The sequence below is a fragment of the Eptatretus burgeri genome, chromosome 11, assembly GCF_056783735.1.
Source record: "Eptatretus burgeri isolate ZD-2024b chromosome 11, Ebu_testis_v1, whole genome shotgun sequence".
Lineage (NCBI taxonomy): Eukaryota > Metazoa > Chordata > Myxini > Myxiniformes > Myxinidae > Eptatretus > Eptatretus burgeri.
Window position 1 is genome coordinate 28,311,854 of NC_140971.1, and position 27,976 is coordinate 28,339,829.

Consider the following 27,976-nt stretch of genomic DNA (forward strand, 5'->3'; position numbering starts at 1 on the left):
AGTGGCAGTTCTAGTTATGTCTCTTATAAATTACTTAATGCACTAGTACACAAACGCCACACAAAACAAGTTGTGGTGAGGTTCTGCAATTTCTGATTATTCTTTCTAGGTGATTTTCTGAAATTTGTAGAATTTATTTTTCATTTGGAAGTTGTGGGTTACGATGTGTAAATAAATTGGGAAAAAGTCTGATTTAATCCAATTTAATCCCAGGGTATAAGGCGACAAAAGGTGAAAATTTTGAAAGGGGTGTAGACTTTCTCTAGGTACTGTAACCTCCCAAAGTCCTTTTGATGGAAATCAAGTGTCAGGTTCATCATGCAAAATGAACATTTTGTTGCTATGAGCAAAGACATGAAATCAACTGAGATACTGATTATTCCAAATATTTTTAATCCGTTTGACATAGTTCAAGACAATAAGAGGTGAACGTTGGAACATGAACATCTGGCACAAAAATAGAACTATTTGATATCTAGAAAAGCTATCATCGAGGAGAATAATAAATACATTTAACAGGATTATAATTTATTAAAAGGTCAACAAAACCTGTTTCATAACAAACTGGGAGAAAAAGTACACAGTTTTATTGTTATTGTATTCCTGCATTAAAAAAGTGTAGTACAAAATTTGTACAAATCTGACAGGATGATACATCTATTAAATATTCAAAAAAAAAAAAAAGATTTTTTTTTGTTAACAAAATAAGATAAGCTAAAGTACATTCTTGGAAAGTCAATAAAATAAGAATTCTTCAAAAGTTATTTTCCTGAAGTGCTCGTCCACTTGAACATATTCAGTATATAATATACATACAAAGGTCAAAGACATGTATGAAAAATTTACGTCTAGAAATAAATATTTTTTGTTTTGCATTAATGCAAAATGTACAAAATAAAAAAGACCAAAACAAAAGTGAATTGTGTCAATCGTTGATCGATTGCATTATCGACAATAATATACTGTGTTGCAGAATTTGTGCAATAGAAATATTCTGTGCATCCTATTTTTGGTGGTCGATACAATGCAGGCACTTTCAGTTTCATAATTCTTATGACCAAGCCAAAGATGATCTCAATTAGTCAAAAACAAAATTCCCTTGTACCAACGCTCACATGCAAAGCACCCCCTTCCAAGTTACGTGGGTAGCTTTCCCAGTGACCCTGTACTGCCCAAGCGCAGATAGTCCCAAAGAGAGATCTTCATACTCCGTCTGCAGAAACATTCAAGTACATATGCATGGCTGTAAGGCATTTGGCAAAATGTCCCATCTTAAGAGCTTTTATTTGTAATTTTGATTCGAATTTATGGACACTCTTTACAGAGCGTTGGTTCTGCTAAAGCAGTTTCTTGACAAGGTTTATATAGGGTGGTTTGCCATTGCCTTCCCTGCATTGCTTATCTGTGATCTATCTTTTTAAATGCTGAGCATCAAGCAAGGAAGTAGCACGTACCATTTTTAGCTCGCCTGTTCAAAGAACAGAGCTATAGCGATACCCCCGGCGTGAGCATCAGCGTGAGCGTGAAAATGTTAATTTTTTTGTATTACGGGAAAACTCCTCGACGGATTTCAACGGTGGGGGGTGGGGGGGGGTTAGGTATGATCCAAGGATCATGCCATTAGATTTTGGACTTGCCCCCCCCCCAAAAAAAATTGTTAGAGAAAAAAAAAATTTTTTGCAACTTTTTTTTCAACAATATTTCGATTTCTTTTTTTGCATTTCTACATGTTTTAAGTGATTTCCACCCCCCCCCCCCAAAAAAAAATGTTGGAGAAAAGAACTATAACTCTGTCAGCACTGTTGACATCATATTTAATGAATAAGATATAAGGTTCACTTGAGTGACCCAGCAGTATTGGCGGCGGAGGTTTTGCACTCTCCCGAGTGCTCCCCCTCTAGTTTCATTTCTAATGTTTTTATTGACCACACCATTTTTTATACGTTATATGTGTATATATATATATATATATATATATATATATATATATATATATATATATATATATATATATATATATATATATATATACATATATCGGGGCGTATTCTGTGATACCGGTCGTCCGTCCGTCTGTCTGTCTGTCTGTCTGTCTGTCTGTCTATCTGTCTGCACTCTAACTCCCAAACTTTTCAACTTTCACATTTCATATTTGGTACATAGGTACAGACTGTGGAGACGGTGTGTTGCGACATACGTTCGTCATCTAAAGTGGTTGCCATGGCAACCAGGATGCTGTTTTCCATCCATTCCTGTCCGCACTCTAACTCCCAAAGTTTTCAACTTTCACGGTTCATATTTGGTACATAGGTACAGACTGTGGAGACGGTGTGTAGCGACATACGTTCGTCATCTAAAGTGGTTGCCATGGCAACCAGGATGCTGTTTTCCATGTAGTAGCACAATTCTGTATATACCTTCTTGTTTGGGCGTATGTATATTGTGCTCACTTGCGCTCTTGTTACTGATTACAATATACAAATACATATATTGCTTTAAAATTATTTGGATCAGACTTCACTGCAATGCTTTATAAAAAAATATTAATTATTAGACTCGTCTTTTAAAAACGATAAATGTATAAACAGGCGAGCATTGGCTGGCTTTGACACCAACTCTGGTTAAAGTCTCTGGTGTGACTCGGCCAGGGCTTGAATCACCGACCTCCCACACTCATAGCGGACACTCTAACCATTGCACCACCGAGTCTGGTTCAATTGTAATATAGAAGTTATAAAATTTACCATGCTCACAAACATGTACTGCATGTGTGCTTATCACCACACCTGTACTCCACTCGGACTCGGCCATTTTGTGCTCCACTGCTTCAGACATCATCGCTTCCTCCAGTCTCTTCCTAACTCGCCGTACTTGTTCTTCTTGTTGCCTTTACCAAGCCACACACAGGTATCATGATTCAGATAAAGTCACATGGGCCTCACAAGTCTGAGGTGACTCAGGCTGCCAGGAGTGGGGGCTCTACTTAGTCCCAAAGGCATGTGAATGAGGGACATGGTCTGGGCAATGCCCAACAAACGAAGCAGGCAATAAAACTTATGATCATTTTAAAAACGAATGTCGAGGCTCATGGTGGAGTTGTGCAATAATGGGGGAAAGAAAGATCACGAGACTGACAGAGGGAGCGAGGGAAAGTAGTACAGATAGAACGTACATGCACCAGTGTGCAAACGGCAGTAAAAAAGAACCTCTCCAATTATAATTTTAATCTTCAACACAACAGAATATGTCAGTATTACAGAAGTTACAAATGACTATCCCTCCTCCTCCAATTTTTCATTAATAGAACATCTTCTTGGGCAATTTTTCAAGGCTATTAACAAAAAAAAAAGATCGATTTTTAAAAATGATTATAGGATGAAAGTATCAAGGCAGTGTATTAGTACGCGGTAAGTTAATGAATGATATGAAACCGGGTTAGTGATACGTGCCAAATATCTTCATCTGTAACGATGAAAGGCTTGCAGAGTGGTTGCTTGGGGTTGAGCCAGATGGCCGGGTTGTTGTCCAGGCCAGTGGAAAGTTGGCCCGTGATGGCCTCGCTGCCCGAATGCAGTGCGCACGCAATGGTAGAAAGCAGGGCATCTCCCGTGATGGTTGGTCCGACACCTGGGAAAGCAATGCACAAGTGCACCGGAATTCAACCCCAAAAGGTTTTGAATTGCACTGAACTGACACCTGTACACATAGCTAAACTGCAACACCCTGGGCTCCCTTTTTTTTCAGCTCATTAAATTTTTTTTTTCTTTTTTAAAAGCCAGAAAATGTCTTCTGCCTCGTATGCATTTTCACACATAAAGATGCATTAGATGTGGCACACAGCCACCCAATGAATAAGCATCACACTGTGGCTATGGAGGCTGGTTTACAAGCTAAATGATGGTGCAAACATTAACATCATGGCTACTAAAGGCAAATGAGTGGACGTTGACAAAGCAGGTGTGCCAGTTGGGGTTTGTAAAAATGAGAGTCCCTTATCCTTGGCCTTTTCAAAGTCAAATAAATGGACTCTAATGGAATTATGCAATGCAATTTGCAAACAAACCTTGTTGGGGTAAACATTTTAAAACCCACAAATGAATGTTGCTTTCAAAGAGAACAATTACTGGTATTTTCTGTATCTTCCAACTTGTTTTATCATACATCAGATTGTACAACAAATAAGTGCTCATCTAAAAAGTTATTATTCATGCTGGAACAACCCTGTGACAGCAAAACCTTCAAACAGTAATAGTGCACCTGGCTGTAAGGACACACACACACACACACACACACACACACACACACACACACACACACACACACACACACACACACACACACACACACACACACACACACACACACACACACACACACACACACCGAACTTCACTCAATGGTCGTGGTGGTGTGGAATAAAAGTCACGACTCGCACATTACACATACAGTGATTACATCACCCACTCACCCCCCCCCTACCTTCAGTGACACAAAATATGGACAATAGGCAATCAAGTGCTATTGGCTTTAAAGCCACATAAGGACACGTTCTCTGATAAGGTACAAAATATCTCCACAAACTCAGAGTTTATGTTCAGTTCAGAAACTTGGCACAATGACTATCGAACACGGAAATTCAAAAGGACATGATGAAAAAAAAAAAAAACATCAACTGTATCATTAATTAAGCACAAGTGTTCCACTCCAATTTCACAGCAGAGGTTCACTAGCCGAGAAACTTAACGCCCAAGAAAGTACTCGGCTGGCAAGCTATCTAAACGAGCTCCCATGGAATCTACTGGAAGCAAAGGATGAGTAATCTGTCACCTAATCCTATGCATATTCAATCAAGGTGTCAAAACGAATGGGCACACCCTTCCTGCAGTATAGGTGTGGCTGCTGAATCGCGAGATGTTGTAGCGCATGTGTGTCAATGGCTCAGAAACTCTGTCCTTAGATTTCACCTGGATGGAGTTATCCTTGATTTCCAGCAACATGACATGCCCAACAAGATAGTGTTTACTTACAACGGTTCAGAGACTTCTTTACAAGTATCAAGTTCAATTGAAATATGATATCAGTACAAATGGCAGACATTAAAAAAACAACCAGTTGTTCAAATTGATGAAGAAAATTATGATGATATAACCAGTATAAAGCTGAAAGGCTTCAAAGTCACTAAATGGATGGAACAGCGATGTGTTGTTCTGACGAGCTCCAAAAATGGTGAAACTAGTTGGTGGCTTCGCTTTTCATCTCCCTGTTGACAGCATTTCACCTTGGCATCAAGAGGCACTTCTGGGGCAGCAGTCCTGAAATCGTTGACAGTATTTTGTCACGGCGTTCGTCCGGGTCAGAGAACTTTTACACACACACACACACACACACACACACACACACACACACACGTTATTTAGACTTTAGTAGACCATCGAGAAGAATTATGTCTAAAGCTGCAGAAAAAAATTAATGTAAGAGTGCAACACAGCAACGTTTGGCCAAATGACCTAATTTCCTCACAAGTCAGCTCACAACTCTCAAGTTGGGGAGGGGTTGTGTCCATGACCTGACCCCAGCACATATGTAAAAATCTGGTGGAGATTGGCCCAGTAATTTTTTTTATAAAATTTTCAGACATACATACAGTCAAGTCACAGACGAAGACACACACACACAAACACAAATAGTTTCCTTGTGGAGTTGGGGGGGGGGGGTGTAGGATTTGTTTTTGTGCCCAAGCATACCCCCACCATGTATGCAAAAATGTGTGTGGATTGGTGAAACGATGTGGAATTGGACAGAAATCAAAGAAAAGGGCACGCACGCACACACACCACAAGTCTATGAACTATGAGAATGAACTGGAGAGGTTTGTTGAGTATCCAAAAGCCCACCTGACCTGAGAGATGAAAGTGTCGAGATGGTGGCAATGGATACCACTGGTGTTACGAGATGTGGAGGGAAGGAGAGTAAAGAGAATAGTGAAGTGAGCGCAGAGTGGTACGAGGCTGTTATGGCCCTGGTAGAAATGACGGTCCATCTGCGTGCCAACTATCGAATGAAGAAATCCTTGCCGGAGTGACAGGGGTATTTGGGAGCGGGGAGTCGGGGAGAAATGAATCGTGTGTTGCGCATAAAATCAGAAAGAAAACTCAACGATAGGGACACAGAAAGAAAACTCAAAGATTGTCCCATATTGCAGCCACACTGTGCAGCCGGTATGTGTGCTGTAAAGAAGAAAGACGGCACCTCCTCGAACGTGACAAAGCCGCGTCTCACAGTAAAGCAGGGATCTGCACTGGTGCAAGATGCTGTCAATGTGCCACCTGCCTCACAACCACCAAAAGGTAAGCTCCAGTTATAAGATTAAAAATAGAAAGCTGAAGCTTAGAGGAGAAGGAAACCATTCTCTTTTGTGAAATGCATTTTGTCCATGAAACTTGGGGAATGAATGGAAGGGGGGGGGGAAGATTCATGGACCAACTCAAGTTAACAAAATTGGCCAGTAGGACAGAAATGACCCCACCTTACAAATTTGAAAGAGCAGCATCAATGATCCATGAATACCTGACTAAGGACAGAGTAGAAGAGATTAGAATGAGGGCCAGACAGCAAGTGGAAAGAGAGAGGAGGGATCGAGTTGAAAACTGGGTGCTTGCTGGGAGTGGAGAGAGGGGTGGAGGACACTTTGCTGCAATGGCACAAAGAAGGGCTATGCAGCGAAGCCAGAGCTTGGACCGAAGCCTAACACCAGAGGTCCAGAGGCAAAGACCAATAATGACAGAAGGAAATGAAGTCGACCCACCCCTGGAGAGAAAACAAGTTCAACACTCTAACCCAAACCAAATGACACCTTCTCAGACAGAAGGATAAGAGCAAGAGTGGTAGATGATGATGAGGAAGACAAAAGAGAAAAACTGTGCAGAGCAGAGGAAAATCAGAAACAGTGAACACTGGAAGAAAAGCTGGCAAACAAAATAGAGAAGATGACATTGACACCACTCAAGGAAAGACCACAACTATACAGAATACAAAACAACAAACAAACGAAAATGTTGATAAAGCAAACCAACCAAGCGATCAGTAAAATTATACCAACATCAGCCCCACTGAAAGAAATCAATACTGTGTGTTTTGCAGTGGCTTTGTTCATTCAAGATAAAGTAAAAAGTAAACAACATAGCAAGAAAACAAAGACCACTTCCCATGAATAAAAGCCAAACACCACCATGGAAGCAAAAACTATAAAGACAGAGAGAACAATTGAGAAAAGAGACAAGACAAATACGACAATTCCAAAGATGAAATCACAGCCCAAAACTAAAGCTGAGAATTGAAAAAAAAATAAAAAGCAAATATGGTATTGAAGACAAAGACCTCAAGTTATTGTGTCCTGAAAACTAACCTCAAAATAGAAATGACAGCAAGAAAGATACAAAAAAAAAAAAACTAGAATGAAGTCAACAAACAAAACCACATATTTGAGAGTGATCCCAAAAGATTTGGACCAAGAACTAGGGAAGCAAAAGCAAAAAATATATCAAGCCCCCCAACCCCAACTTCCTGAGAAAGATAAACTTGAAAATTCATGGGAAGGAATCTATGAGGACCAAAAATACCACAAGGAAGTGGATTGGAATTCGAAACATGGAAGAAAAGAAACAACTTGAGGAAATGGCCCCAATAATAATAATTGATGCAGAAAAGATTAGACAACAACTTGCAAAGATGGCAAACTTCAAAAGCCCTGGCCCTCATCAGATCCCGAACTTCGAGCTGAAGCAATTTGATGCTCAACACGAGCACGACACTCAAGCATTCAACCAACTTATCCAAGGGTAGGTGTTGGATGAGTGGCTCACAGCGATCACCTACACAGACAGAGACATTTTGGGATGAGGAAGTAACACTTTCCTCATCCAAAAATCTGAAGAAACCAAACTACCTAAAAATATAGGCCAATAACATGTCTACCAACAACATATAAACTTATGACGGGAATGATCACATAAATTATGTACCACCACCATTAAGGAGGGCTAGAGGCAGAACAGAATGGATGCAAGAAAGGATGTTACGGTGTTGTGGGGCCGGGTCTCGGCGGCGAGCACGACCGCTAGATGGAGCAGTAGAGTCGGCTCCACCGAACACCCAGAATCTAGATTGTGCTTCTCGGAGAACTCCGAAAGGCACGGGTCCCTTACAGGACCGTGGTCGCCAATACTTCGACCACGTGGGATAGGGTCGATTGCCAACTTCAATATACCTAAATACCCTCGCAGTCAAACTACCAGGGAACCACACCCTCGGCAGGTCTCGAGCGGAACGAGCCGTTACCGTGCTCGAACCGTGCGTAACCCGAGCGGATGGTGACCGAGGTCCGTCGGTCCAAATGCACAATTACAGCAGCAACGGCCTTCCTAATCCCAAATATGCACCATGGCAAACCAATGGAAGAAGCACAGAAACGAGCTGGTACATTCAACAATAGGGGTATATATTTTACAATAAGCAGGGAGACACAGAGCAGAGTTATCACGAATAAAAGGCAGGCAATGTACAATTAGCAAAAGAAAGCACTTGATCAATCCTACTTGAAGACGGGCCCACACACAGACACACACCCAAAGAAATGGACCCCGTCGGGTCTTTATTGAAGGCCTCCAGCTTGAGGAAAGGTGAGCTGGAGACCAGAGCCTGTGCTTGGTCCTGTCCACCTCGTGTGGTCTTCGACGATCCGGCTCGGCGGGACTCGAACCCGCAACACGATGCCGCTCCAAGCACCAGGTACCGCGCGCGCTCTCCAACCGGCCACGCACCAATCAATCAATACCAAGGAGAAGATCAGAGATGACGATGACCTAGGACCGTCTGAACCAGCCAGCACCAAGACCCACGACCCCCAAGACGACGACGACTCACGCTCCCAGCCTGGCGTTCCTTTATATTCCTTTTTCCTCCGAGGTGAGAAAATTGCTGTCTGAGACGATCTCCACCCTCATTGGATGGGGCGTCGTGGGAAAGTTGCCTTCTTTGGCCATCTCACCCCTCATTGGCCGGCGTGTCGTGGGAAAGTCGCCTTCTGTGGCCTGATTGGACAAGGGGCACGCCCCTGCCTTCCTGGGCGGAGTCCCGGTCTGAGTCGATGGAAATCTCTGCCCACGTACGTGGCCGAACGCACGTGGGCAATAGCGTTGGTGTGTGAAGTGAGGTGAAGGAGATTTGTTGTAAACGAAACTCCGCAGCGCACACATGTAATTCCCATTTGACACAGGTCGGGGGCCCTAACTATAAACACACACTTACCGATATAACTGTTCTATAGGACCTGGCTGTTGTATGCAGTAAGCTTCCAGATTCGTAATGCTAGGTTCCCACTGTCGTGCGATCCGTTACGAACGCCACGATTGGCCATTCGTAGCTGATCATGGAATTTCTCTGAAAGCTGTTCCCACTATCACGATGCGCGGCACGATTGAAATCGTGGTCTCACAGAGCGTGGTGTTTGTCTTGTCTAAGATCGATCCCGATCACCACGATTAGGAAGCACGATTAGATGCGATCTCTCGCGCTTTGTTACACTGCAATGCGATCTGATACGATGATCCCGATTGACAATTGATCGTAGAAAAATTTTGAACCGTTCAAAAATTTTCTACGATTAACACGATTGCCACGACTGACCTTAAGATCTGATAGGATCACCACAATTGGTCCACGATTAAGACCACAATTTCAATCGTGCCGCGCATCGTGATAGTGGGAACCTAGCCTAACAACGGAACAAAATACCACCTACAACTGAACAAGACCATTCTTGAAAACTGCAAAACACGAAGAACCAAATTTTGCACTGCCTGGATACACTACAAGAAAGCTTTCGACAGTGTGCCACATTCATGGATGATAAAATGCATGCCAATATTCAACATCCATTCTCCAAATAACCAAACTGATTGAGAAAGCAATGGAACTCTGGAGTACCACACTGATACTGCAGCATTTGGAAAGACTGAAATTTCAGGGGTGAAGATATGTCGAGGCATCTTCCAGGGAGACAACCTCTCACCCCTTCTGTTCTGCCTAGTTCTGGACTCACTGAGCAACTTCACAAACAAGCAAGGACGTGGATATACCCTAACCTCCAATAAAAGAATACCCAAAGAAACAGGAAAGGTGACATATCTACTATACATGGACGATTTAAAGCTCCACATCAAATGACAAAAAAACTGGTAGAACAACTGAAATTAGTGAAGTGATACTCTGATGACATTCAAATGGAATTTGGCTTCGCCAAGTGCACACTTGAACAGGGTATATTGTTGCGAGCCGGGGGCCGGTGGCGAGAACGACCGCTAGGTGGGTGAGGTTACGCCATCTCCCACCAGACTCCCCGGAATTGTTGGCCGTCGCTCCGGATAATTCCGTGAGCTGGCGGGTCGCTGAACTGACCGTGGACACCAATATCTCAACCGTGTAGCGTAGGGTCTGTTTGTCTAAAACCAATTTACCTAATTAACTACGCCATTTCGACTACCGTCGAAACCACGCCCTCGGCACGTCTTGCTCGAACCGGGTCACTCTAGCGACTGCGGTAGAGTTCCAACTACCGACTACCAACTCCGGTTCGGGTGCAGCCGAGCGGAAACTGCCAAAGCCGTGCCAGCTATGATAGACCGATTACCAGGGATGAAACCCCGCTTATACTCAGACCCGGACCATGCTGGATCAATGTAAGAAGGGACAGAAATGGACTGGGAACATTTCTAATAAATTTATTAACAGTAAAATAAACACAAAGGCAAGACTTGACGCGAATATGCAAGCAGGGAAATATTTACAATAAGCAAAAACACTTACTCAGTTCTACTTAAAGACAGGCTCACACGCAGACACACACACACAAAAAGAAAAGAAACCCCAGAGTCTTTATTTGACCCTCGCAGCCATGAAGAGAGACAAGCTGGGGGTCAGAGTTCGTGGGTACCTGGTCGTCGGAGGGAAAGCGTGCTCTGTAGTGCGGCACCTGCCAAAGGTCGTCGGTTTGGTCCCATTCGCACGTGTGGGACTCGTGGCGAATAGTCGGGGTCCACAGAACTTCTCTCCCCATAACAGCTACCGTGAAGAACGAACCAGACTGCTCACAGCCACTGAACGAACCAGACTGAACAAAAACTGCCTGACCCAATCACCGTGAAAACTCCTTCTTACTCAGAGAGTCTCGGAGATATATCTCCTCCCACCACGGGGAGGGGCTCTTGGCAAAAAACGCCTCGCTGTCCGCCCCTCATTGGACAGGGTCCTACGGCCCACCTTTCCGGGGCGGGGCCTTGGACCCTGCCGGGAAACCCCAACCGCTCTTTCCACGCGGGGTCAAACTTGATGAGTAACAGTATAACGCTGCAAAGGTACGTTGGTGGTGCAGCCGGTTGGCGGTGGATCGTGACGGGCCGAGGGGTCATGCAGATGGCTTGTTGGTTGTTAGATGTAAAGATTTAATAACCTAACTCAAAGAAGTCGCAACACACGTTTTTGATTTTCCCACTAGACAAAAGGAAATGGATCTGACTACACATGTACTTAACGGGATAACTGATTTTTGGGATCTGTATGTTAAATGCAAATGGTTTCCAGATCCATAACAATATCAACAAAAGTGGCCAACATAATGATTGACCGAAACACAACAATACAGCAACGAGACAATGACGCATCATACAAATACCTTGGAGTAGAAGAGGGCCACCAAATATGTTAGAACCAAATGCACAAAACAATTGTCAAAGAATACCTGCATAGAACGATGCTGATCCTGAAAAACCATCTCACCCCGAGAAACCAAATCAAAACCAAAAACCAACTCACAGTGTCAGTGTTCCAATACAGCTGCTGAATAAAAAACTGGCCACAAGCGGAAATCAATAAGCCAGATATCAACACAAGGAAAGTCCTCACCAGACACAAAATGTTCTACAAAAATCTGTGCATTCCGAGAATGGACTTGCCAAGACGAGAATGAGTCAGCGGTTTGATGGAACTCAACCAAGTGCACAGAATGACAGAATGGCTGCATCGAGTATGTGAAAAACTCAACAGACTACTGAATACAATTTGTATACAAGCATGAACACAACAAACCAGAAAAGGTATCTCTCATTCACCTTGCAAAAAAACCCCAAAAAAACCCCAAAATACAAGGCAAAATATCAACAGATATATAGTGACAAATGGGAGAATGACAAAAGAGCAGAGTAATATTAAAAAACAAAATGTTGGACAGATTGGGGATAGATAAAGGATCACTGGAATGGCTAAGAAGAGGTCAGCTCAATTGGGACGGAGAACAAATCATTATAAGTGTGTGTGTGTGTGTGTGTGTGTGTGTGTGTGTGTGTGTGTGTGTGTGTGCGCGCGCGCGCGCGCGCGCGCGCACGCGTGTGCGTGTGGCATACTTTTGTGGAGTTCTCCTGGAGCTTCCTGATGAGGAGTGCGACACACCAAAATCAACATCATGATCTGAGTTGATTTGGCTAATTAACGTCAACAAACCCAGAAAATTCCCATGTTTTAAATGCACGCCATTGTTGAGCACCATCATTTGGAAATAATACGTCCTTCCATGGCATGGCATTTTAATTACAAAATAAATAACAAAAATAATGAAAACATTGTGACAAAGCATATATTAATTGATACGAAAAACATTAACAACAACAATAATAGTTGTAGCATTTGGCAATCTAACAACAATGAATGCATAAACCACACCCTGGTCCAAGCACATCTGGGCTTGGTGAAAAGACAAGTCAATTCTCAAGCACAACGGCAGGCAGGCAAGCTACAAGGCCATGAAGACCAATGAAAATTTGGTCCAATAAACCCACAAGTCATTTTAATGGCCAAGACCAAGGGCACTACACAAATGGCTTTAAAAAAAATGGTAGGATTGAGTCAATCGGACAAGGTCGAAACAAAGCACGAGTCACCAACTATTGGGATGTAAAAAAAAAATAAAAAAATAAAAAAAACTCGCCGTCAGAACAGCTGTAAGCACAACGGCACAACTACGTATGTAGAATAATCCACTGGTACATCTGCAGAAATTTCAATATTCCAGTTCCACAAAACTCATGGAAACACAAACCAAAAGCAATCATTGAAAACAAGGACAGAACACTCACGTACGACCTGATGATCCCATCTAGCGTGAACATAGAAAACAAAGCACTGCAACCAGACGTAGTACTCAAATACAAAAAGGAGAATAAGGCATTGCTGACTGAGGTTTCAGTAACCAGTGATTTTGGTTTTGGAACACTTGTACTGGCAAAATTGTACCAGTGATTTTGGGAATGATGAAGAACCTCACAAAGATCCGATAAAGCATCCCTGGGAACAGTACCACAAACAAACTACAGTTGGAGGCTATCCGGGGCTCAATGACAATTCTGAAAAGAGCTCTTGGAACAAAACTCTGAGAACAACTTCACAAATTAGCCCATGAATCACGATCTTTCATCGAAATGAAGGTGGATACAACGAGTCCCAGAAGGATTGCATTCCACCTTCCGAAACCCAAATTATGGAGATAAGCAACAACGCGTGCACACACACTGATCAATGAGAATTGCACATCGGCATGTTGTTTATAAAGGAATCTTGCCTTAAAATAGTCAGTGCAATTTTTTCTTCTTCTTCTTCTAGAAAACATACCTGAATCTCACAAATAATTATTTTGTTGCACAGCTCAACTTCTTTCTTCACCGAGTAACATTCGCAGAGGGAATGGGTATTTACTCGTCTGGTCAAATTGGACTGAAGGTGACTACTGTGACACCGTACGTTTCAACAAAAGATCACACAGGAACAAACAATACAGATTGTCGAACATCGACTGGGACCACAATCATGGCAAACAGCACTTTCCCGCGAGGTCACCATCGTGGCCAATAGAATGCAAACAGTTAAAGGTTTTAATCAGAGGAAACAAAGCCAAAATAACTAATGTACTGCTTTTAGTAAGTACCTTGTAGGAGCTTAGAGAGGTCAATTGCCTTGATCATCTCTTGCGCCATGTCAGAGGCACTGAGGCCCTGCAATCGTTTCTCCCAGAAGACCTAGCATTGGAAAAGCAAAGATGTCAATTAAGTGGCATGAATTAATCAAATTTTAACCCCTCAAATGCTTTTTGCAAGATGAATGCTCGACTTTGTCAAGAGCAGTGTTGGTCTGCATTGGCAGACAATTCAAACGACAGGTTGATCAACTTAAAGGCGACAGAAGTATGTTTACCACAATAGGAAGCAAAGTAAAGGTGACATAGCAGCTCTTGCTCCAATAAAAGGACCAATGCCCAAAATGTCAGCTTTATTATTTTTGCAAAACAGCAGAATAATTCTTCAAATCTAAAAGCAGAGAGGAGTATACCATCGTTTTTTTTCTTCTTCTCATGTCTATAGATTATGCAGTAGTTCGCATGTACATTTCAGAAAAAAAGCAAGAACATTAAGAGATATCAATGCACTCCTGTGAATCATACCAGAGGAGGCCCAGATAATAAGGTGGTGAAAAATTAAATAACTGTGTATATACATGCAGCACACAACACCCGGTTTTAAATAAGCGGACGGTCATCAACTTTAGTTGCTATCATAATGGTATGAGTGACAGTTGGGGATTAGGGTGGTTGAGTACTAAACTTCAATATCACACTATATTGGGTTTAATATAATGCACAAATCCACTAATTGGCAGTTATGGAATTTATATTTCATAAGAATAATAAATAAACATAGACAAGGCTGGAGTACCCCAAAGCATAGTTCTGGGCCCCATCTTATTCCTCGTCTTCATCAATGATTTCTCCGAATCTCTGTAAAATCCACTTTATCTGTTTGCTGATGACTCCACTCTCTGCCGTGACATCCCTCATCCTTCTGACAGACAGGTAGCAGCATCTTCGCTCTCCTCAGACCTTGACAAAAAATCACAAACTGCTTAAACACTTGGAATACATCTTTTCCCTCCCATATACTTTCTCACCAACCCTCTCAAACAGGTTCAGTTACAAAAACTCTTGGGTCTCTCTCTTGAGAAAGTCACATTTCAAAGTTTGCCTCCAAAGCCAGATGCCGACTGGGCATCCTCTGTGTGGTGCCATTTGAAGTGAGAGAAGGGGTAGCATACACCAAACACGGACTTGACAAGGTACCACCAGGTTCTAGAGAAGGGAGACAAGTTTGAAAACTCATTCTTGAGATTGGACAGATGTTGTTTTCTGGCTCTCCTGAGTATAGACACACACTTGATGCAGGCAGTGTGGAATGATCTGAGGTTGCCTTCGGTCACATTTGCCTTTTAGGAGGAGAATGCAAGTTGTTTTAAAGCAACAGTCTCACCACAGGATTCAGAGAACCAAGAGCAGGAGGAACGGAGGATGTGTAAGATAATTGAAGACGAGGTGGGGTGAATCTGTGCATAAGATAAGACAGCGGGTTTCTGTGGAAGAATTCCCAAGCTGAATTGATATCAGCGGTGGTGGATAGAGGTGACCAGTCCTGAAGTTGTCGGAGAAAAACAAAACGCCAAAAAAAAAAAAAACCCTATCCCCCTTTTTCTCATTCAAACAATGCCCCGACATTTACGGATTCAACATTCGCGGCATTTTCCAGGAACGTATCCCCCGTGAATGTCGGGGTCTTACTGTATAGCACAATATGTCAAAAAATAATTGACTGATTCGGACGAAACTTGAGGGCAGGTTGAATTATGTGACAAGGACCAATTGATTCGATTTCGGTGAAGATCTGGGTCCGAATCCACATGGAAGAATTTTTTTTATTTGCAAGTGATTCATCATTGAGAGATAGGGCCAAAACGATATACAGTAAAAAAAAAAATGACCGTTTTTACAGCCATTTTTCCCTGATGTGCAGGGGTTGGCTTTTTCTTGAGGCAATGTTTTATGGCCGGATGCCCTTCCTGACGCCAACCCTGGTCGCCTCTTACGACACACAGGGATATGGTACACCTATTCTTATCGGGGCATACACCGGGACCAGTACACTGGTACTCATTTCGCCGACCTCGGAAGAATGACAGGCTGAGGTCAACCCCCTGGTGTATTAATTCAGTGGCCCAACGGGGCTTGAACTCAGGACCCTGGGATCCCAAGCCGCCACCCTAACCACTAAGCCAACACCAGGCTTCAAAACGATATACAGTATAGCACGATATTTCAAACAGTTATGCACGGATTCAGATAAAACTTGGTGAATGAGTTGGGTAGGTGACAAGAACAAGCTGATTCAATTTTGGTTTCAGTCCGGATGCAGATGCGGCCCATCAGTGGGATACAAAACATAAACTGTTCAGCCTGGCGGAGTTATGCGCTCTACCGAGCACCATTCTTGTTCAATAAGTGCTGGTGGTGGTCGTATGGCAGCTTAGCTGCCGGGGTAGCTATCATTTCTTGAAGCGCGACTGTGTCGCTGATGCAGTGCCCCTCTACCAGTACACAAACTGGAGCTGGTACTCATTTCGCCGACCTCGGAAGGATGACAGGCTGAGTCAACCCCCTGGTGTATTAATTCTGCGGCCGACGGGGCTTGAACTCAGGACCCTAGGATCCCAAGCCGCTGCCCTAACCACTGAGCCAACACCAGGCTAAGAAGTGCTGAGCAATCATCTTAATTTGGGGTTGACTTTCTTGGTGTTCCCATGTGTGCAGAGACTTCAAATCCCATAGACTGGATTTATTTGTCTATTGTCTACTCCTTGTAAATCAGGAAAACAAAACGATGTTACCAAACGTCCATGTAACTACAGGTGATAGATACACAAATTCCTCCATGGTCCTTAAATCATTATACTGTATTTACATCAAAATTTTTTTTTCTGAAAACAGTTAAAATATCCAACATCTGGAAGTTAGATTATGCTTTCATCCCCCAGTTTACTAACTCTGGAAAGCTGCCATCTCTGGAGGTCTTAGGCCTCATTATCAGTTGAAACCTGTATTAGGCAGATCACACCTCCAAATTGCAAGCCTGGCATTGGCTTAGCGGCTCGGGTCACTGGCTTAGGATCTTAGGGTCCTGAGTTTGAACCCCGGTGGCTGCCGAATTAACACAGGTGGGGTCGACTCAGCCTGTCATCCTTCAGAGGTTGGCAAAATGAGTACCAGTGTACTGGTAGGGGGAACAGCATCAGTGGCACAGCCACGCTTCCAATAAATGACACCTACCCGGCAGCCAAGGTGCCATTCGCAAGAACAGAACACAGAACCTCCAAACAAGCCTTCCATACTGGGCACGCATTGGTATTCTCTGTAGAGCCAGGTCAATTCCGAATACTGCAGAGTTAACCACTGACCAAGGCCTTTCTTTATCTGAAGTACCGTGGAGTATGGCTGCCCACTCTGGGTTCATGTTGTTGCTTCCTATCTTGCTACCGTGGAGGTGGTTGGGTCCAAGGATTTTCATATCATTGGAATATCTCCTCCAGGCAGGAGACAGAGTCTCAGGTTCTGTTTCTGTCCATTGTCGGCAGGTGGGTGAACTCAGTTTTCTATCGTCTTACTTCTAAGCCTCGCTCCACTCATTCTTCTTTCATTAGTCGAGCCACAGGCCACGTTCAGTTTTCCAGAAACTTACACCTGGTTTCTCTTCCCAAATCAAAGCTGGATGCACACCTTAATTCCTTCATCTTGTTATTCGCTCATCTGTAGAACTGACTCTGAGTGTTTGTGGCCTGGTGCTTCTCTCTCGTCTTTTTTTTTCTTTTTCTTTACAGGAACGAGGCTCATGGAAGAACAAGGTATAACTGACAGTGGGACAAACATTAATCTAATGAAGGAACAGGAAAAGAGGAGATAGAGGAGGGAGGAAACGATGAAACTAGTAAGTACGGTGGTTGGGTTAGGAAAGGTTAATGGGGGTAATAAAGATCATGGCTCAAAATTGGGGATGACAAGAGATGGCAATGCACAGCTTCCTTGAATCATTGGAGGAAAACGTGAGACAGAACAATCTCTAGAAGGTGGTTCCATCAACAGAAGTGAGGAACAAAAAAAGTTGAGGTGTGCAGTCAGCCTGGATTTTGGAAGTTTAACCAGGAGGAGATTACTGGAAGAATGTGTGTATCCTGGAGTTGTTGGGAAGGGTCAGAGGAATGAGATAGGAAACAGAGCAAAGTTGGAGAATAGATGGTAGAAAACACGAGCCAACCGACCTGCCTGCAATGTGAAAGTAACAGACCTTGTGCTTCGGCCTCATCACAGGAGATTCTAATGGAGTATTTTTTTAGCTTTAGAATCCAGACGAGACAGATGTGACGCTGGAGCACCAGTCCATTAATGGGAAGCAGTACTACATTGAGCTACAGACAAAGGCTTTATAGATTGTGAATAGCTCAGATTTTCCAAGGAAAGATATCTGGATTGACAGAAGATACCCAATCTGCAGCTGGATCTGGAGGACAGCTGTGTGATGCGATCGATCCAGGAAAGGCTCTGGCTGATGATGAGGCCTCGAAGTTCAAGAGTCTGGAACTTTTCCCATGCATGACCAAGGAAATAAGATAGGTAGGTTCGCTTTATGATCATACTGGAACAAAAGGGTGAGAATGAGATTTTGCAGGATTGAATGACATGCTCCATTTATTATCCCAGAATCCAATTACTTGTCTTTCCAGAGCATCATCCAAAGTCAACTCGTGTTTTCGTCCATACCAAGCCTCGGTCTCTTCGACCCTCACTGACACCCTTCCCAAACCCATTCTTGCTTATCCTTCATCTTTTCCTACTCTTCCCAAAACATATTTCTCTTTCTCTAACTCCTCCTACTCCATTTCAACCTAGTTTCTTCACTCCCCCTCCTTCCCAAACACAGCCATCCCTGTCCTTCCCAAACACAGCCATCCCCCTCCTTCCCAAACCCAGCCAACCCCCTCCTTCCCAAACACAGCCATCCCCCTCCTTCCCAAACCCAGCCATCCCCGTCCTTCCCAAACACAGCATGACCCCTCCTTCCCAAACCCAGCCATCCCCGTCCTTCCCAAACACAGCATGACCCCTCCTTCACCTCCTCCTCCTTCACCTCCTCCTCCTCACATTCTTTCCACTCAACAACTGCACTTGTTTGTGAAATGTTCATCCACTCTTGTCTGTCTGTTCCCCTTTTACCCTTTGTGTGTCTATAAACCTGTTTTCTGCCATTTATCTCTATGCATGAGCCTGAAGTTCTGCAAATGAAAAAAAATGACTCGATGTACGCCCAAACCACAGTATAATCTCTAGAAACGATGGTGTATATAAACATTTCCACAACCATGTGGCATTCTACGCACCTGCTTTGGGGGCTCCAGAACCCTCTGGGGATCAGGTTTCACCTTGTTATCAGGATGATTTGTGACCTTCGTTATTGGCTGCTTAAATATAGATGCCGTCTGTCTGATGGGGACTGTCGTTCCAAGATGCAACTTGCTCTGTGAAGCAGACTGACATTTTCCGGGTTTCAATGAAGTGGATAAAAAATAATTTCCTAAATAAACAACTTCAATGCTACCAATCAAGATAACAGCCATCATCTTATATTGTGTTCCCACATACTCTTGATAACCACAGTAACAGCAACGAGTATCTTAAAGGCAGATAACAGAATGACATACGAAACAGTTTATCATATTTTTTTTAAACTCTGAATGATTTGCTTGACAACAGCCAAGAAGGCACAAAAACGGTGATGTGCTGACTTCCAAGCTTACGCTACAATACCTTATTAGATGCAGGACCCTCCCCACGAAGTTTGTGTCTGTTCTTCTGCTTGCGAGGTATCATGCAGCCTGTGCGGAAGTCAAAGCTCGTGAGGTCAAGCGTCCCATCTAGTGCCCTTGTGAGCTGAGGCTTGCTACGGAACTTCTTCCCAGAGGGGCTGCAGAAAATAAACAAAACGTTGTTACTACTTCAGCAGATGTGCACTACCCTCTGTTTTTGTACCAAATTAGTTTTCAATCAAACTCTTCTTCCAACAATGGATGGAAGCCCTCAATCTCAGACATGACATCAGGGCCATCTCTCTGGACACATCTCGAGCACTTGATGCAGCCTTGGCACCCCCACCTTTATCTCCAAACTCTGCCTATGGCATGCGAGACCACCTCCTCTCATGGACCACTGACTTCCTCCACTTCAGTGTTCAGCATATCGCTCTGAACACGATCAATGATCTTTCTAACTCTTCTTTCTCTTCTTGCTGTGTTGCAGCTCATATGTAGTTTTTTTTTTTCACCCCAAGTGTCCTTCTACACCTCCCCCTCACATCTACTCTACTCTGCTGTTGGTGTTTCCACCTTTGTATTCTGCTCCAGCTCTTCCACGAGTCTGGAAAATGTCTACAAAAAAGAAAAGAAAAAAATCATTCTCCATGCCTTGATCTCACACAGGGTCACAATGAGGACTCCAATATCCAAATATCTTAAATGAGAACTTTGAATATCGATTGATGGTGCTGTGGCCAACTACTGAAATGGATTTAAAAAATAAATCACTTTTATGATTTCAAAAAAAGCTTAAAAACAATGCAGTTTCGGATTATGCATGCTCGGCTTATCAATCATCTTGCAGAACACCATGGAAACAACAAAAGCCATGTTTGTGTCTCTGCAAGTACACAAAGTACCGATATTGTAAATAGGTACATCAACGCCACATGGAGAGTACAAGGACTTGTCATCTTGAAGTTTTACCGATGGACGACGATATCCACCGAGACATTATAATGACAACAATATTAAATAAGACTAGACTGCAGAATGGACAAATGTCCACTCTGAGTCTGCAAAGTAAAGTGGTTCAATTCTGACCCAAGGCGAGTCACACAAAATTCTTTAGAAATGGTAGGTGCTGCTTCTTTGCTGGATGCTCAGCATTTAGGGGATAAAGCAATGACAATCCCATAGGTTGGCATCCATGTGGAGGAGAAAATCCCCTCATAAGTGCTCCACAAAGTGTGGAGAGAAAAGCGACATCACAGAAGATAGTGTCGCTAGTACGCAAAGTGCTACAGAATTGACGAGACTTCCTCCAATCTCGTGTTTTTGTCGAAAGTCATGTATTTGTCTTAAGATTACAGGAGATCTAAGTGTGGATACAAACATGCTCAAAAACGGCTGGAGCTTACTTGGACATAATTCACCTGCAAGGAAGAAAATCAGCAAAAATAGATACAAAATGTCACGGTTCAATTTGACAACAACAACGGCACTTGGAAGAACGCATACCTCCACCAGGCTGAACAGTTTACGTTTTGTATCCCACTGAGAGGCTCAATCTGCAGAGATTATTCGTCCTTGTCACTCACAAAAGTCTATTTGACTTGTTCTCGTCACCTAACCAACTCATCCACCTCGTTTTGTCAAAACTCAACCACAACTTTTTGAAACATCGTGCTATCTATGGTTTTTGGCCCCATCTCTCAATGGTGATTCCTCACTTTAAAAATCCTAGTATTTGGATCTTCAACAAAATCGAATCAATTCGTCCTTGTGACACACCCAACCTGTCCACCAAGTTTCGTCCAAATCCGTCCTCAACCTTTTGAGATATCGTGATATATATATATATATATATATATATATATATATATATATATATATATATATATATATATATATATATATATATATATATATATATATATATATATATATATATATATATATATATATATATATATATATCATTTTTAGCCCGATTTCTCAATGGTGAAGAATCACTGAAAAAGTTATCAGATATCCTGTACACAGACAAACAGACAGACAGACAGAAAGGGGTGAAAACTTAACCTCCTTCTCCTTTGTTGGCGGAGGTAATAATCCTTGCCTTTCTAATAATGAGAATTAGCCTACCTTTTTAGTGAGGCTAATAATTATCATTACTAGCAAAGAGCCATTCTTAAGGACGGTTAATTCCCCCACTTTTATGACATCTAAATGCTTACACAATTTGTAGATGAGTGCAGTTATATGGCCCTCGTGACCTGTGGGCAAGCATGGACTTGATGGGTACGCATTATGTAGATGCATACGCAGTTTGCGGATGGTCGCATAGGAGTACAGTTATATGGCTTTTGGGGCTCCCATGAGGAGCCCACTCTCTGGCATTTTCAGTAATTATGTCTCAAATGGACAAATATGGCCAGGCCACTTGTGGATACCAACAGGAGCCTGTGTTCACAATCCCACCAGTCCATGCTATACCATACATGTTTACATAGACATATTTGGGGTCTTTCCCCCACAATAACCTCCCTGGCTATTTTTTTTTCTCCAGCTAAAACCTTCCTGTGAACACCCCGAGTACAACAAGCAGTTTTCAACTCATTCCATCCAGCCAATGAGGAATGCGTTGAAGTCAAACAAACCAACAACAACAACAACAACAGCAACAACAAAAAGGCATCGTGCAGAGCACGATATTTGCGAAATCCCTTCAATAAATTTTAGCTTAAAAAATAATTGGTGGTTGAATTCAATAACCGAATTTGCAAATCCTCTTCAAATTTTAAGTGAATTGGATGAAAATTGATGATTCTAGAAATCAGGCCTATGTTGACCTTTTGAACTTCAGACCTCAAAAATAATTGGTGGTTGAATTCAGTGACCTGATATGCAAATCCTCTTCAAATTTCAAGTCAATTGGATGGAAAATGACAATTTTAGAAATTTGACATAAAAGTTGTTGACCTTTGGCCTAAATTGACTTTTTTGACTTCAAAATCAATAAGCTTCTTACATATGACCAACTATACAATTTGGTGAAGTTCTGTGATGATTAGTTTAAAACTGACCTGTACGCGATTGACTAACAAACAGACAGACAGACAGACAGACAGAATAACACACACGACCAGCCAATACACTAGTACTTGAAAAAGGTTCCATTTTCGCAAGTAACAAACACACACTTCATATGTAGTATGATTATGCATACATCCATCTATCCATTGGGACCACCCTGTGGAGAGTGTTGGTGCTGCCTAGGCAGTCTCCTTGGCTAGTGGGCACAATCCTGGACGGGTCGCCACTCCGACACAGTATACCAGCAAGCTGGCACACATTTTGCCGACCTTGGAAGGATGACAAGCAGAGTCAACCCCACCTGGTATTAATTCAACAGAAAAGGGGGATTTGAACTCAGGATCCTCGGATCCCAAGCCCATCACCCTAACCATTAAGCCAACACCAGGCATATGTATACAGTAATACCTCGATTTACATCTCCCCTTTTTACGTTGTTTCCAAATATATCGTCACACTATTAAAACCACTTCCCAAGCGTTGCCTTAACTCACACAGAAGCACCTTTAAAAGCCATACCTTTTATTCTCGAACATTTTCGTAACTAACAGGAATGAAAAATACACCAGAATACACAGCGAAAGTACCAAATCAGGAGATCGCAAAATCGCCGAAAAGACCTCCAGTACTTTGCGTCACACAAATAAAGGTCGAGTACATTTATTAAAAGAGTTTAAAACATCATTTAAAACATCGGGTAACATCAGAGTTAATAAATGAAATACAATACCTGAAATGGCAATGTTAGGAACACATCCCCTGCATATTCTATTAATTATTTTGAGAAAAATTGCTTTGATTCACGCCGTTTCGATATATAATCGTTGCATTTTTCAGGAACGCATCCTCGACGAAAACTGGTGTATTACTGCATATAGAGGTTGTTGTAAATTTACCACATAACACACTGGATCAAAAAGTACCTCCTCCTACGGTCCTGTGATAATCAGTATGTTGAAACTTGGGCTTGGGCAGGGTGTGATCAACATTGTACAATTCATACAGTGCCCTGTTAAAGAATTGACCCACCTCAAACTTTTTCACATTTTGATGCCACCTGAGCTTATTTCATGATGCTTTCAAATCAAACTTAATACATATAGTCTTCACAAACTACTCCAAAGTGATAAAGCTAAAAAAAATGTAGATAAAATGTGAATAAGTTAAATTAACAGAGAAAATCAGATGATTCTCAGTTGCATCAGTATTCAAACCCTTTACCTAGTTAATCCAAAATCACTTCAGGAGCAAATTATTTATTTGAAAGGTTACAAAATAAGTATAATAGGCTTCACCTGTACGTAATCAATGGTTTAACGCAAAAATTAAGCTCCCCCACTTATCTGAGGAGTTTTAAGGTGAAACTCTCTTGGTCAACCAACAACGTAAACATGAAGACCAAGGAGTTTTCCAAAGATGTAAGATAAAGCGGTGGAGAAGCACAGTTCAGGAGAGGGTTATAAAAAGATTTCAAAGTCACTCGTTATCCCTTTGAGTTTGGTGAACTCCATCATCAAGAAGTGGAAGACGTATCATACCACCCAGACTCAACCCAGATCAGGTCGCCCATCCAAACTCAGCAGCCAAGCAAGTAGGAAACTGGTTTGGGATGTCACTGTAAATCCAACAATGACTTTGAAAGATCTGCAAGGCTCTATGTCCGAGATGGGCGTCAGTGCTTATCAATCAACAATATCCCATTCACTTCACAAAGTTGGCCTCCATGAACAGGTGGCAAGAAAGAAGCCATTACTGAAAAAGACGCATCTAAAAGCTCGTATGGAGTTTATGAAAAGGTATCTTAAGGATGCTGCAGAAACGTGGAGAAAATGTTTGTGTTCATCGTTTCATTCGATGATAATGTTTGTGTTCAAAATTGAACTTTTTGGTCTAAATTCATAGCGTTTCATCTAGCTCAAGCCTAACACTGCACGTCACCTTATCGTCAACATCCATACTCTCAAGCATGGTTGTGGCAACATCATGTTATGGGGTTGCTTTTCAACCGCAGGGACTGGCAAGCTTGTCAGGATAGAAGGGACAATGGATGGTGCAAAATATAGGAGAATGCTTGAGGAAAACCTGCTGGAGTCAACCATGAATCTGAAACTGGGTAGGGGATTCACATTTCAGTAAGACAATGATCCGAAGCACAAAGCTAAAGCCACACTGGAGTGGCTGAATAAGAAGAAAATAAATGTTCTTTTGGTGGCCAGGTCAAAGTCCTGACTTGAACCCAATTGAACATTAATGGCGAGACTTGAAGATTGCAGTTCATCGACGATCCCCATAAAACTCGTCGGAACGAGAGCAATTTTCACAGGAAGAATGGGCAAAGATTTCACCATCGCTCTGTGCAAAGCTGGTAGAGACCTACCCACAAAGACTCATTGCAGTCATTGCTGCAAAAGGTGCTTCTACCAAGTACTGACCGAAGAGGCGGAATACTTTTATAACCAGTGAATTTTGATTTGTACCTGTCTTTTTTTTTACAGATATTCCGAACATGTAACCTCCTTCAACTATACAGGTATTCCTAACATGTAACCTCCTTCAACTATACAGGTATTCCTGACATGTAACCTCCTTCAATTATAACTGTGTTTAGTTTGATCTCTTCAGTTATGAATAAAAAAGTTCATTTGGAAAAATTGTTTTTACAAAATTCATAATTCATCTAAATGTGGCATCATTGGCAGGGGGTGAATACTTTTGCAGGCCACTGTATGTATATAGCCAAAACTCGAGGAATTACATTTTTCATAAATTAAAATGAGTACATGACTTTTTGGGGGGAAATTTAATGTAGAAATCAATTGTAAAGATATATATGCACACAAAATATTTTAATTTGAAACCAATTTAATAATCCAACCATCACAGAACATGGTTCAATGAACTGAAAGAGGATATTCATGGTATTTACAGGAACCCGTAGAAGACGGAAACCTCAGATATTTATATAATAATAATAATAATAATAACAAGCATATTTATAAAGGAAAGTAGCTTCATACTTCTATTGTCAAGTCTCGAGCGGACTGCCTGAGGGCTGGATTTGTGCTATCATAGTCTCATGGCGAGGACTACACTGACCGGTTTGCCATTGCCTTCACAGTGGTAAGCAAGGACAGAATTTGGGATGCTCGTGATAACTTACCTACTATTCATCGAAAGACACTAAGGGCTCTTTCACCTCCACTAAGCTAATGCTCGCGGATGGACCATCCGGCTTAACGTCTCATCCGGACGGCATACCTTGCAATGGATGATAGGCCAACTACATGCGCAAACCTAATACTTCAAACATGAAAAAGTACAACTTATTGGAGCTCTTACGTAGCTGACGATATAAATAATTAGCCTAAAATATTTTCCGCCGTCACAAGAATCACGCCTTCATTTTGTTCATGCCATTGAATGGTGTAAACTACTTGGTAAAATGTTGCATCATCATCAACTTTTGTTGCTCATGCCGACAAACCAATGTGCATCTAGATAAATATGGAATAATTGCACAAAGGTGTGGCAGCATGAGGATTTTATGCAGTACTGTTTAGCATGGGGTTTGGAAACCACAACTTTTGGATGTAAATTGTCTTTTATCTCAATGATCAGCAGAAATGAAGTTGGGAGCCATTCTTTTGGAATAAATTTATGAACTATTCCTGTCAATAATTACAATAGAGAGGCTTGATATACCAACTCCGGTGACAACACCACCCATTGAATGTAGTACTGTACTTTGTAACAACTTTCACCATATGAAACAATACTACTACTAATAATAATAATAATAATGATAAAAAACCAATAATAAATCGCTGTATACATCTTTCAACTTGACATAAGCAAAAACAATTAAAACGGGTGAAAAATCTGATGGCGCATTCTTGCAATAAAATTTATTGTAAATGCCCCCTAGCCCTCCTCCCGGGTGTTGCCCCTGGCCCCCTGGCCCTCCTCCCGGATGCCTGGTGTTGGCTTTATGGTTCGGGTGGCGGACTTTGGATCCCGGGGTCCTGAGTTCAAATCCCGCTCAGCTGTTGAATTCATACCAGGAGGAGTTAACTCAGCATGTCATCCTTCCGAGGTCGGCAAAATGAGTGCCAGCATGCTGGTATACTGTGACGGAGTGGCGACCCATCCAGGATTGTGCCCAATAGCCAAGGAGACTGCTTAAAGGTCCCATGACACTCAAAACTTTCTCGTTATTTATTTATTAACTTGACCTTCCTAGTGAAGAAATCACCCATGTTTCTTTTTTAAAATCAACAATGGGATAATTGGACCAATATTTCAAACATTTGTAGTGCTTTTCACAACTTGCTATGCCCCGCCCCTCAAAAAAGTTGTGTTCAGCGAACCGCAGGTCACGTGACCGTTGACGTCATCTCCAGAACGCGACTCGCACAGAGTGGATTGATTAGACGTCACGCGCCGTATAAAGTACGTACAAATGCATTGTGCACATGTGTTTGCTATCTCACTGATCGTCTTAATTCCTGTGATTGTTTCGCGGAAAAGAAATTCTGCCTCTGAGCCGTGTATGCACACCAATCACGAGGCAATTATTTATCCCTTTACTACCTTGTCATAGTCGTGTACAAATCCAATACATGTATGCACAATAAAGCGCTATACCATGTCCACAAAATATAAAATGTGACTGTTGAACCTTTCCATTAAAAAAGAAACTTACAGGGACATACAAGTAAAATACTAAAGATTAATATTGCATCATTTCAAGGCGCAAGGAGATAATTTTAAAATCAAACAATGTGAAAAACCTGCACCCACATTTTGCAGCTTATTGAATTGTTCATTGAAACCAGCCTGCTGGGATAGGTACGATTCCACATGCATGCAAGCCAGGTATGGGGCTGCACTCGACATACAGGGGTTTATTCTAAAGTGAAGGTACTGCTTCCATTGGCTTGCTATTCATTAACATTTAGCCAAAATGCTTTAATAAATGAACAGGGAAAAATATGTTGGCACAACTATGAAAGACAAATTTATCTGTCCTATTACACGGCCTCATAGCCTCGGGACTCTTACGCATTGATTTATACATTGTGTGCATACTAATACAAGTTACTTGTCAACTCTAGAG

The 27,976-nt window shown here is 42.2% G+C and overlaps 1 protein-coding gene across 3 annotated transcripts in view; it reads right to left on the reverse strand.

Annotated features, from left to right (window-relative positions):
- Positions 1–370: 370 nt before the first annotated feature.
- The window catches only part of LOC147016748 (methyl-CpG-binding domain protein 2-like), a 59,518-nt gene continuing 31,912 nt past the window's right edge, over positions 371–27,976 (reverse strand). For 2 of the 3 annotated variants that reach the window (XM_085845706.1, XM_085845707.1), the window contains exons 2-7: positions 19,778–19,934; positions 19,351–19,500; positions 14,030–14,120; positions 3,450–3,627; positions 2,787–2,887; positions 371–1,213 (exon numbers count right to left, since the gene is read on the reverse strand). In XM_085845706.1, coding sequence (XP_085701832.1) covers positions 1,203–1,213; positions 2,787–2,887; positions 3,450–3,627; positions 14,030–14,120; positions 19,351–19,500; positions 19,778–19,934 — 688 coding nt within the window. In that variant the 3' untranslated portion in view covers positions 371–1,202. The remainder of the gene's footprint in view (positions 1,214–2,786; positions 2,888–3,449; positions 3,628–14,029; positions 14,121–19,350; positions 19,501–19,777; positions 19,935–27,976) is intronic. The other variant, XM_085845709.1, reaches the window with a different exon arrangement.